Genomic DNA, 12149 nt, shown 5'->3' with positions numbered 1-12149 from the left:
TCCACTTGCCTTGCTTATTGAAAACTTGAGGTTCTTCCACAGATAGAAATAGATCTTGATTCTTAACTACTAGATCAACCACTGAATATCACATAAACAAACAAGAAGAAACAAACACCACTCAATAACATACAACATTCACCATACGCAAAGTGAAAAGAAAGCGTAACGAAAAGAGCATTCGTTTTTCAAAAACATTACACGCAAGGGTTATAAAAAAGGTATTCTTTTCAAAAATATGTGATCTATACTTTATAAAACAAGACATGAGCTTAAAAGTATATTAATTAAAATATACAAATATTAGGTTCACCAATTTAATCTTTTATAAAACGTCATATGTGATATGTCTAAGATTAAGGGTTTATAGGATGTTAAAACACGTTATAACAATATTAAACCTTTTAGAAAAGATATATGTTACATATCTAAGGTTAATGGGCTACTAATCACGTTATTAATTTTAGAAGCATTATGGAACATATTATAAATATTGTTAACCAATCACTTATGACAAATTAAGATATAAGTCTAAATAGGTTTTATGTGAAAAGATCATTATTATTAAACACCTATTTTATGAAAAGTTATGATATATGCCTTAAATGAACTTTTATATAAAAGACAATGAACAAACAACTATATTTTATTTTTATTAGAAAGTACATGGCCTATATTATTATATTCGAAGTCAATATATAAGTAACATTTTAAGTTATAAAAGAACTTAAACTCTTGTTACTTTATTTTATCCTTTCGGAAAAGCTAAGTGATTCGTATATAATGTGGACTAAATTCTATGGAATCATTAATCATGACATAAATCTAGTTAAGAACAAATTGACTATCGGTTTGATTAATAAATTATGATTAAAGATAATTGATCTATTAATTATCTTTAATTCTATTGTAGGAACAAATGATCTAATTCATTAGGAAGAAATTATGTATAAACTATCGTTTTAGTTTATAAAAGCAATGACCCTTGTTATCTTTTAATTAAGAAATAATCTATTAATTGGACATATATTTATCTTCTATTTTTAATAAGGAACAAATGGTCTACCTATTCTTTTAAATTTCTATTTAAGAAGGCTATACTTACACATCTATAATAAACACTGTTAAGTTATAAAAACATGATATCTATTGAAAAGGCCATTTTAATATTTTTTATAACAATCGTAAATCAAATTAAACTATGAAACTATGTGAACAGTTATATACACTCATTAAAATGTTTAGCGCAAAATTAATAAAACTAACAAGACCATTTATATTTTATTTGGGTACCTAATATACTCTCTATAATGAACTGTAACAGGGACCTACACGTAAATAAAGGTAGACTAGCAGGGGTAGCTAGTGAAATTACATTTTGTGTACAAACAACACTATGAATAAATAATCTCTCCTTTTTTGGTTAAAAATATTTAACATTTCTTTCCTCTCTTATTTATAAAACTATGCATAGATCAATTATAACAGTCACAACTCAGATTAAAATTACAAAAAAACATATGAACAGCTACAGATACTGATTTATGAAATTAATAAAACAATTACTAGTTGATTTGTATCTCAAGTACACAAAATAAAATAATCGTAAGAACTTTATGAAATTATGTCTAGACTTTAGCTTGTAATTTTCACCTTCTTTAATATCACGTTCGTCGTAGAGCAGGGAGTTGCGGTTTGGATTGCAAGGAAGTAGGAGGCTTGATGTTGAATGACGTCAATGAGCTCGGCGTAAGACGGGGCATGGAAACAGGGCGATGTCACGACGCGAAATAGAGAATGATGACATCATTTGGAGTGACGAGCTGGGCGAGCTTCAATGGGGTTGTCGACGACAAACTTGCTCCATGAGACCAGACGTGACAAGAGGAACGACGACGGTTGCACGGCTTTCGGCGGCGTGAATAAACAGTGGGGCGTTGAGGATCGAACTACGCCGGCACAGTCGACGGTCGACGTGGATACTGAGAACGATGTCGACGACGAGCTATGACGCGGCGAAGGGGAGTCGATGGCTTTGGCGACGTCGACGAGGCACTGCCTGTACACAAGCGGCAAGAGCTGGGCTTAGCACAGGCAGCGAAAGCAGGCAGAGAACCGGTGATGTCGTGGTTGTGCACGGGTGTGGCTCCGGTGAGGTGGGTCGGACAGCTACAATGACGAGCGATCGCACACTGCTAAGCGAGTAGCAACGGTGAATAACGGACGCAGTAAACTCCATTAACGTAGAAATGAAACAGTCGTGGGCGGTTCCTGGCGTCGCGGCGCTCGGTGTCGCGCAGTGGTGGCGTCAGGTCGGGCACCGGGCGCGGCCAAGTCGGCTTCGAGGCGTCGGGTCGGGGCAGCGAGCAGCTGGGCTAGGCACGACGGCTCGGGTGCAGGGACGCGCACGGTGGGGCGTCGGGTTGGCGGCGGGGTTGCGCCTTGGCGCGGTGCGCGCGGTCGGTGCATGAGGCTTCGGCTCGGCGCAGGCTCCTGGCGCGTCGGGGAGGCGAGGCAGGGCACGGGGCCAGGGTCTTGGCGCGGGCAGGCGCGCGGGTGGCGCGGGTAGCCGGTTCGGCCAGGCGCGGGGCGATGCGACCTGGGTGCGGGGCGCGCGTGATGCCCAGGCGGCGGCGCGGTTGGGGAAGAAGGCCAGGGAGGGCCCGCCTGCAAGTGAGAGGAGGGGAGGAGGAAGGAAGGTGGGCACGCGGTTGGGCCATAATGGGCCGATTTGGCGGTAGTTCTAGGGTTTCATTACTTTCTCTTTTTTTAAATATTCAGAATGTATATATAAATATATATATATATACTACAGAGAAAAAATCTCCCAAAATAATATTAACACAATTAAATATTTGTTTTGTAGAAGAATATTGTTTTAGAAAGAACTCTCTTTTTAAATAAAAGATCTTCACCAAAGGAAAATAAAGTTTAATAAAAATGGAGCTTTTGCAAGTACTATTATTTAAAAGTTATTAACAAAATAAAATACATATTACAACGATAATGTATTAATAATTCTTTATCATTTGATAAAACGAGATTTCCTTCATATGATTAAATCAAAGATTGTATTTGCAAATCAATTCAACCAAAATTTGTACTCCAGCATGAATGCTCCAAACACTTGATTAAATTTTATCTATTCAAGAAATTCTTTAGATTATATATACCCAGGTTTTCCTTATTTGAAAAATAAATATTTTTCCTTTCTACTTAAATTTAATAATTCGAATAGGGTTGTTTGCATTTGCTAGATTAGGGTGTTACAATAGCGAAAGCTTTGATGTGGAAAGGGGAACGAAGATGCTGAAGATCGGCCCTGGTGGCCGAGTCAAACTATCTTCGGAAAGTCATCCATCAAATAGAGTCAGATTGATGATATGAAAGGGAGATATTTTCGTGATATGTCCATTGTGAGAGCTGGAGGGGATAGCACCGCCCCTGTGCCCGAGGTAGACAAAGTTGTTGTTTACATGAGCTTCATGAAGGCAGGCTTTGGTTTCCATTGAGTAAATTTCTAGTTGAAGTGCTAAAGACCTTTGAGATTTTTCTTCATCAGATTACCCTCGAAGGCATAATCAGGATGGGGATTTTTATTTGGGCCGTAAGGAGCCAGGGACTAGAGCCTAGTGCAAAATGCTTCTGCAACATGCACGAGCTGTCCTATGAGACGAAGGCTACTGGCAAGGAGCAGTATAATAATAATTTTGGTTGTTATGGCTTCGTGCCCCGCTCTGATGTAAGCTATCCAGTTCCAACGTTTTGGAAGAGGTGGCCAGGGGCCTGGATGGAAGAATGGTTTTATGTAAAGAACAACTTAGTTGAGAAGGAAGATACAAAGGGGATTATCCAACGCCCTATTTGGTATCGCTTCGGCATCAGAAGGCCAGCCATTGCCCTTGGGAATGAAATAGAAACATGCCAGAGAACTTTTAACACTGTGTGCACTTTTATTGGCACAAGAGACTTGGTCCAATAACACATTGCCTATAGAGTATGGCCTCTTGTAAGTGACTGGGAGTAAGACTGGGCGTTCGGGTTACCCGTTTAATTCGGGTCGGGTAGTTCGGGTTTTGTTAAATTCGGGTAATGGAAATTGTTACCCGATAGCAGCCAAGAAAAAACGCTACCCGCAAGTTCGGGTACCCGCAAGTTCGGGTTCGGGTTCGGGTATACCCAATTTACCCGAAATATATAAAATCACAATGTGTCTCTTGTTGTCTGAATTTTTCTACTAGAATTTATAGTCCAGACTCCAGACGTCCAAAGGTCAAACCGCCAAGGCGCCAAAGCACATTACAAGTTCAGGTGATAATAACTTGAGTACTTAACAGGACCGTGAACACATTACATGCGACATGCAAATACTGGCAGCAACCTACACAGTACGTGAATGAAGATACTTAAGCACATTACACAGTACGTGAATGAAGATACTTAAGCACATTACATGCGACATGCAAATGCAAACCACAAGACCGAAACAGTCACAAAACATAGATCCGCAAGTTGTTCTCCAGGGCTCCATTGGCACTTTGACTGGCTAACACTGGCAGCAACCTAGTTGTAGACCTTCAGTCGGCCATACTCTAAACTGTCCAATAAAGATTCATGGATCAAATTTGGGCAGAACAACACCAGCATAATTGAAAAACATGCTAAAAAATTCAATTACACTTGTTGACATCACATACCTTCAATTACTGTGTGGACTGTGGAGCCATAGTCGAGGTCTGAACATTACTGCTTGGTGTTTGTGACTTGGATATGCCCACTGTCACAGTTGGCTGATCATTCTTTTTTCCTTTGCCACCATATTCTTCTATCCACTCTGCAAATGCATAGCATAGTTACATACTTAATATTACATTCCTTTGATTCACAAATGCAATCAAGGAAGGAAAAATGATACCCTTTTCTATTATTGCCAATTCCTCCGTACTCTCTTTTATGTCAACAGTAGGTCTTCGAAGCCAATCTTGTGTGCATACTAAAGCCTCTAACATGAACGGAGTAAGAGAGGTACGAAAGTCATCCAAAATACGTCCACCTGTGCTAAAAGCTGACTCCGACGCTACTGTTGTGATGGGTATAGCAAGCACGTCACGAGCCATGTGACCCAAAACTGGAAACCTATTTGAATTGACTTTCCACCAAGCAAGAATATCTATTTTTGACTCTGGGTCTTCTGTTTCTTCAGAGAGATATTTCTCAAGTTCAGATTTGTTGGTGCTAGTAGAACAATTGTTTAATTTCATCTTCTTTGCAATTTTTTCTTTAAGCATTCCTCGTGATACTCTCTTAGATTTATCAACATCAACCACTTGAACAACTTCTTCATTTGGAGCATACATGGTCTTATATTCTTCAAAAAGCTCTGTCACAGAAGTATTAATTGCTTCCCAAACCAATTTACCTGATTCCTCACCAAATATCTCTTCAACACTAATCTTTGTGTACAAAGATAACTTGTACCTTGGATCAAGTAAGGCAGCCACAAATATCAACAAATTGATGTTCTCTTTCTCCTTCTCCTTTCCCTTGTATTTGTTGCGCCCTTTATCCCTTTCTTGCTCTTGTTGATGTCCTTTCTCATTGTCTTTGCTGTTGGTGTGCCAAAGTCCCCAATACTTATCAAATTTCTCTTTCATTCTGTTCCCCATTGAAACTTGCAAACTATCTTCACTACTCAGCCATTCTTGAATCAGCATACGGATTTCTCCTATCTCATGAAAGAAACCGTTACTGGTGACTTGGAGAGAAGAAGATATACGAACAGTAAGGTCATAGAAGTGTTGTAGAAATTGTGCCATCTTCTTTGCATTATCCCAATCATCTTCATCAGGATGCCCGGGACCATCTCTTACTTCAGACAAATCAATGACATAATTTGTGTCATCTTCAACTAATTTTAAAAACACTTTCTCATAAACAATTGCAGCCTTCAACATCAAATATGTGTAATTCCACCTTGTTGGCACATCAAGTTTCAAAAATGCTTTGCTGTCCACATTCTCTTCCTGAGCGATTTCTTTGAACTTGACCAATCTTGAAGTCCCATTTTTGATATATCTAACAGCAGCCCTAACACGCTTAATAGATTGGTCCACTTCTTGCAATCCATCTCTTACAATAAGATTCACAATGTGGGCTGCACACCTCATATGCAAGTACTTGCCCTTGGCAATGTTGGTTTTCTGCAACTGCTTCCTCAAATAATCAACACCACTGTCATTCGCACTTGCGTTATCCACGGTTATAGTCATTACTCTATCCAAACCCCAATCAGCTAAGCATCTTGTCAAGTTCTTCCCAATATCCTCCCCCTTGTGACCCTTTACCATGAAAAAACTTATCACTTTCTTGTGCAAGTTCCAGTTTTCATCAATGAAAGTTGCTGTAATAGTCATATATCCATCTTGAACCTGAGAAGTCCAAGCATCTGTTGTCAGGCACACTCTCTGACAAGAATCTTTGAACAACTTCTTGAGCTTGGCTTTCTCTTCAAAGTAATGACGTACAATATCCCTTGTGCAAGTTCTCCTAGATGGAACTTGGAAACGAGGACAAGCTTTGGACATAAATTTTCTAAAGCCAGGCTTCTCACCAAAACAAAAGGGTTGCTCATCTTCTATTACCATCTCAGCAAAGGCATCTCTAAGTGCTTCTTGATCAAACCTCCAAGTGGCAGGAGCTTCCCCATGACATGCTTGCAAGGTGCCTTGCTTTGAGTCCTTGTTGAAAACATGAGGATTGCGTTTGCATGTACCAAAGTGTTTCTTCAACGCAGATGTTCCATGCCCCCTTGTGTCAGCCTTGATTTCACGATGGCAATATTTGCACCTTCCAGCCCTTAGAGACCCTTTGTCATCCTTGATCTTGATAAAATGTTGCCACATCTCAGACCTTGAAGCCATCTCCCTCCTCTCGACTTTCTCTTTCTCCTTCTCTTCCACATTAATTACCATTTTTTTATTGTCGTCAGTTTTGTCTTGTACCTGAGTCTCTACTTGCACCATTGTTGTCTCCTGACTTTCAAATTGAGCCCCGTTAGCTAGTGACTCAATATTATCCTCTGGTTCTGGCATCTACATAAATCAAAATTGAACACTATAATCAATTAATCATTCACTAATATAAATACAATAAGAACATATCATAAAATACAGAACACAGGCCAAATTACAATCTTTTCATATTATTAAGTTCTATCATAAAATAAGAAGTCATTGCTTGCTTGAGTTCATCGTCCTCTCTGATCAGTTTTCAGCAGCCAAATAGGGGATACCCAAGCTTTAGAAACTCGGATGTTCCTATGCTACGCAAAGCTCTTCAGGAGAAATATCTAAAATCTGCCTATAAATATACGAGCATGGGACTAGGAAATACATACATTGCACGACGATTCCGATGTGGCTGCCGTCCTTCAATCTCCTAGTCGCCGGCAGCTGGTGACAGGTGAGTAGGTGATCTGATGATGGAGGTACCGGCCAGGGGCCTGATGATTGGTGAAGAAGCGGCCGACGTCTGGCTCAGGCACCACCACGCGCCACCGAGGACGAGGGGGACTGGAATACTGGAGATTGGAGAAAGGTGCCTGGCGGTGGCGGGTGGCGGCTGGCCGCTGGCTTCTTCTAGGTCTTGCAGGTTGCAGCGTCACTCACTCACGCTCACGCCTTGGCTAATTGGCTTGGACCATTGGACGCTTCACACAATCACGCTCATGGGCCATGGCATATTGGCATTTGTGTTACACGTGATGTCCAAGGCCCACTTCTCCACTCCAACAGACGTCCAGACCACCACGGTCCATGGTGTGCAGTCGCAGCCTCAGGCGTAGCAGGCCAGCAGCCAGCCAGCTACACTGTGCAAACTAATATGGGTACTTCGGGTACCGGGTGCTACTACCCGAAATACCCAAAGTAATTTTGGGTAATAGCATTTACTATCCAGATTAGACTTCGGGTACTGCGGGTTCGGGTATTTCGGGTCCGGGTCTGGGTTTTTTGGGTTCGGGTAACGGGTAGCGGGTAATATGCCCAGTCTTAACTGGGAGATGTCGAAGGAAGATGCTGCCGGGTCCAGTCAAGGCGGCTTGGTTTATCTGAAATATACCTTCAGATACAGAGATCAGTTTGATGAGCCGAATGATGACTGGCTAACTGTGTTGAGGCAACTAGCGACGAGTTGCTTGGGGCCTACACATGGGCTGAAGATGATGCCATGACCTTAGCCTTTGGAGGATGAGGCAAGAAAAGGTTAAATAGAGTTTTCGATGTTATTGGTTTTGTATACCCAGACTATAATTATCCCTCGTGAAAGCAAAGAAAGAAAAGAAAAGCTGCTACTTCGGCCATCTCTGTTGTGCCGAAGGGTAAGAAAATTAAGGTTTTGACGCACCGGCCTAGATACATTGAAATGGCCAGGGTGCCGAAGCTTGGTGAGGGGACATCTTCCACCACTGATCCAATGTACCTCACTATTGTCGGCTCCAAGGGGGAATCGGCTGAAGTGCCGGAAGTAATAGGGTAGGAGAAAACTGAGTCGGCCAGAGTGTCGAAGCATCCTATTGAAGCCAAAGAAAAAGCGGCCGAAGAGCCAAAGCTAGGAGAATCGGTAGGATTACCAAAAATCCTGAGCCGGCCACCAGAGCGAGTTGCCGAAGGTGCCCAGAGCTCCTGCAATAACTCCCAAGAGGAGGACGATGGCTAGCGTACTGGACGCTGTCTTGGAGTCGACAAGGGCCCCAACTCCTGCCTCGACAAAAGAGGCTGCCGAAGCTGCTACAGCTCGTGTTGAAGTCGAAGCTGGGCAATCAGTGCCTATTGAAACAGAGCCTGTTAGAACTGGACAGAGTATTGGACAAGGACCTTCGAACGTCGGTCTGGTTTTGGAGAAAGAAGACGCGCCCGAGAAGGATGAATCTCCTACTCCCGAAGCGTCTACTGAAGAGCTAGACTTTATTATTCGACACGCTTTGGGTAAAAAATTGTCGGAAGAGGAAATTGCGGAAGCCAAACACTATGCCCGGGAACTGAAGTACCCGAAAGGGTCCTTAGTGTATAACAGCACCAACGAAGATGACTTTCTGTATTGCCTCCCGGACAACAAGGAAATATCTGTTTGCCGGGAAATGGCAAGAAACTTAGAATTTCCGAAGCTCGAAGTTGGCCTCTCTGCTATGTCGAAGGATGACCTCGCAGACAGCCTCGCCTAGAATAGTCTAAAGGTACAGATGTTTTGACTTGTGAACAGATTATTTTTGTATCTATTAGTATTGTGCTGATGCTCTTCCTCCCCCTTTTTTTGTAGGGCTTAATCCTGAGCAACACTTTAAGGGCATAGAAGAATGCTGAGGACGAAAGCTGCCAAATAGCCCTTGGTAACCTTTGGTCAGAGGTTATTAAACTGAGAAATGAAGCCACAGAGAAGGATAAACTCCTGCTTTCCTTGGTAGACAAAGTTAGGGCTAGTGAAGCCAATCTTGTTGCGCAGTCCGAAGCCCATAGAGCCGAGATTGAAAGCTTAAAGAAAAAACTTGCGGAAAAGAAAGAGGATTTTGAAGTGGCTAAAGCGAAACAAGAAATAAGTGAATGGAATACTTAGCGACCGTGGCGATTTTTGCGCCTTCGTCGGTGCCAGAGGGGTTGTAGCAATTTTTGAAAAATCTGGCTGTGAACATGTTAAAGCTACAACCTAGATGGAGGCCGCCTTCACTGTAGAAAAAATGAAGGATCCTTCGGCTGAGGCTACTTTGATGGGCGGGAAATTCTACTCCGACGTTTGGACGAAATGCGGTCGAGAATTAGCCAACGAAGCTATAAAGAAGAACGAGAAAGAATCCCACGAGGCCCAAGAAGAAGCCAAGCGAGCCGAAGAGGCTGCTGAGCGCGCAAGGCGCATAAGTATTTTAATTGTTTTATAGCTTCAGTATTTTTTTTGGCTTCAGATTAACAACTTATTACTTTTATTGTAGCTGAACTTTCACCGCCACCCGAGCCCGATGATCCCGAAGCCGATCCAACCATGAAGGCGGCGCTAGAAACCATAAGAATTGTCGAAGAAGCTGTTGACGAAGCTGTCAACAAACTTCTGAACGAAGCTGCTGTAATATCCAAATTGTAATTTGTAAGAGATAATATAAAAGGAGAAACAATTTCACTTTATCTATGTGTGAGTTTGACCTTTTTTGTACCATCACATGTGAACACCATATTTAAAAACAAATAATTATAAAATATATGCCACTAAATTATGCATCATACTGGAATTTTTATTGTGAGAATATTATTTGTGACAATATAAAAATAACATAAAAAGAAATATGTTAAAGTCCAAAGTGGAATTTAAATCCTAAAGGAAATTCTAGAATTAAAGACAAGAAGAAGAAGAAAGTACTATACATATAGGATACAATAAATATATGAATTAATTAAATTAGGTTCATATTGGTATTTGAAAATTGTACAGTTGATCTAAGTTCTAACTTTACACAAATAAATTCAAATTTTAATTTTAATTTGCAAGAGAAGGGAAAAGAAAATCTAAAAGAAAAAGAAAAGGGGAGCATTGGCGACTTGGGCCGAAGAAAGCCATTTTGGCCCACTTACCCCTCCGCGCAGCCCAACAGTCCACTCCCGCCGTTCTCGCTTGAGTCGCTGTCACGTGGGTCAGCGTGTCATCTTTAGGTTTCAACGTGTTGCGCGTCGCTGAGATTGCCAGGTGGGTCTGCCCGGCCAGCCCCGCGCGCATGCGCGGGATCTCCTTCTCCGCCGCACACTCCACCCTGACGATTGGAGCCTGGTCGTCAGCCGTGGAGTCATGCCCACGACACCCCGTTCACCTCACTGCGCTTGGGGCCCACCCGTCATGTTCTCCCTCGCACGACTGGGTCTCTGCCTCCGCTTCACCCGGCGTGATGGATGCCTTGACCGCAACATCCGCGGGTGTAACCCCTTGGGCGAGATAGTCGCGCCGTTGGCCTCGCTGCACGATAAGTAGACGCGTTCCTCTCCTCTCCTCCCTGTTTTCGTTAGTTGCACCGCGCAGGAGACCGAGTGAAATCAAGCGCACGGCACCGCCACAAGTAAATCCCCAATTAGTAGACGAATCGTCCTCGGTCTGGTGCTCTGCGAGTAGGAGATATATCGGCTTATTTTAAATCGGTGCCCACGAATGAATCGACTTATTTTAAATCGGTGTCGTAGGAGATAGATCGGAGGGTCAGATGTGCGTACCGGTTCAGGTGTCGACGGATTTAATCTGTGCCATCCATCGTCGATCGGACGGCTCAGATTCACTGAAAACCTTCAGCCGCATCTGTTTTGCGTAAGAGTCCTTAAGTTTATCGAGTATCAACCCGCCGTCCATATGTGGGGCGCCCTATGGCTTAAGGATGTTTACCCCGAGACCCCTAGCTTTTTATGAATTTGAGGCCTAGTCCAGAGTATTATAAAACAAGAGAAAATAACTTAGAAATGGATTTTTAATACAAAAATAAATCCTAGAACTTATTTAATTCATAGGAAATTCATTTTTAGTCCAAATTGATCCATTCTAGTTTCTAAAATTTTGTAGTATCATTGTTTATCACCTAGAGTCTTTGTTTTGACATGAAAACAGCAAGAAAATTAATTTCCCACTTAATCATATATCAAGCACATAAAACCTTTGGAAATTCATAATTTAATATCCATAACTCCAAAATTAATGATTCCTATTCCTAGGATTTTATTTTAATGTGTAGATTATTATTATGTATTTTGTTTACATGTTTGGTGTGATGTTAATTTTCTCTATATACTGTGCTTGTTTGTATTATGGCGAGTAGAAGAGCCTCTGACCGAGGATCCTGGTGCCCAGCAGATAGAAGTTGCTGAGTAAGAGCTCTTTGAAGGCAAGTTGTGCCCTCGACCACTTTTGTTACCCAATAATGTTCTTTAATGTCACTTATTCATGCATAGGTTTAATTTTGATGGGACCCAATAGGTTACCCTAGTCTGTTTATCATTTTTCCCTTGTTTACCCCTGAATCATTTGGGTAGTTATGCTATTGCTTTACATGGTTTGGGTTAACATTTCATTATATCCATGTTCCAATTATTTTATTATTTTATTTATGTTCATGTCAAGATCATTAATGTTAA

General features: G+C 41.7%; 1 protein-coding gene across 1 annotated transcript; it reads right to left on the bottom strand.

The window, feature by feature from the left end:
• Positions 1-4217: 4217 nt before the first annotated feature.
• LOC109943106 (zinc finger BED domain-containing protein RICESLEEPER 2-like) lies at positions 4218-7726 on the bottom strand. Its single transcript, XM_020545933.2, has 4 exons — positions 7397-7726; positions 4916-7091; positions 4698-4834; positions 4218-4597 (listed from the first exon to the last, which is right to left on the bottom strand). Exons 2-3 carry the CDS (start codon positions 7089-7091, stop codon positions 4704-4706), a joined length of 2307 nt encoding a protein of 768 aa, XP_020401522.1. The 5' UTR covers positions 7397-7726; the 3' UTR covers positions 4218-4597; positions 4698-4703.
• Positions 7727-12149: the final 4423 nt, after the last annotated feature.

This window comes from Zea mays, chromosome 10 (genome assembly GCF_902167145.1).
Source record: "Zea mays cultivar B73 chromosome 10, Zm-B73-REFERENCE-NAM-5.0, whole genome shotgun sequence".
Classification (NCBI taxonomy): domain Eukaryota; kingdom Viridiplantae; phylum Streptophyta; class Magnoliopsida; order Poales; family Poaceae; genus Zea; species Zea mays.
The sequence above is the reverse complement of the archived record's forward strand: the minus strand, read 5'-3'. Positions and strand labels throughout refer to the sequence as shown.

What these genes read in the sequence shown, in the direction of transcription:
- LOC109943106 (XM_020545933.2), bottom strand. Translation starts at nt 7,091, where the DNA reads ATGCCAGAACCAGAGGATAATATTGAGTCACTAGCTAACGGGGCTCAA. An exon ending in ATTGGCAATAATAGAAAAGG is followed by an intron (nt 4,835 to 4,915) that starts GTATCATTTTTC and finishes ATGCATTTGCAG; the next exon opens with AGTGGATAGAAGAATATGGT.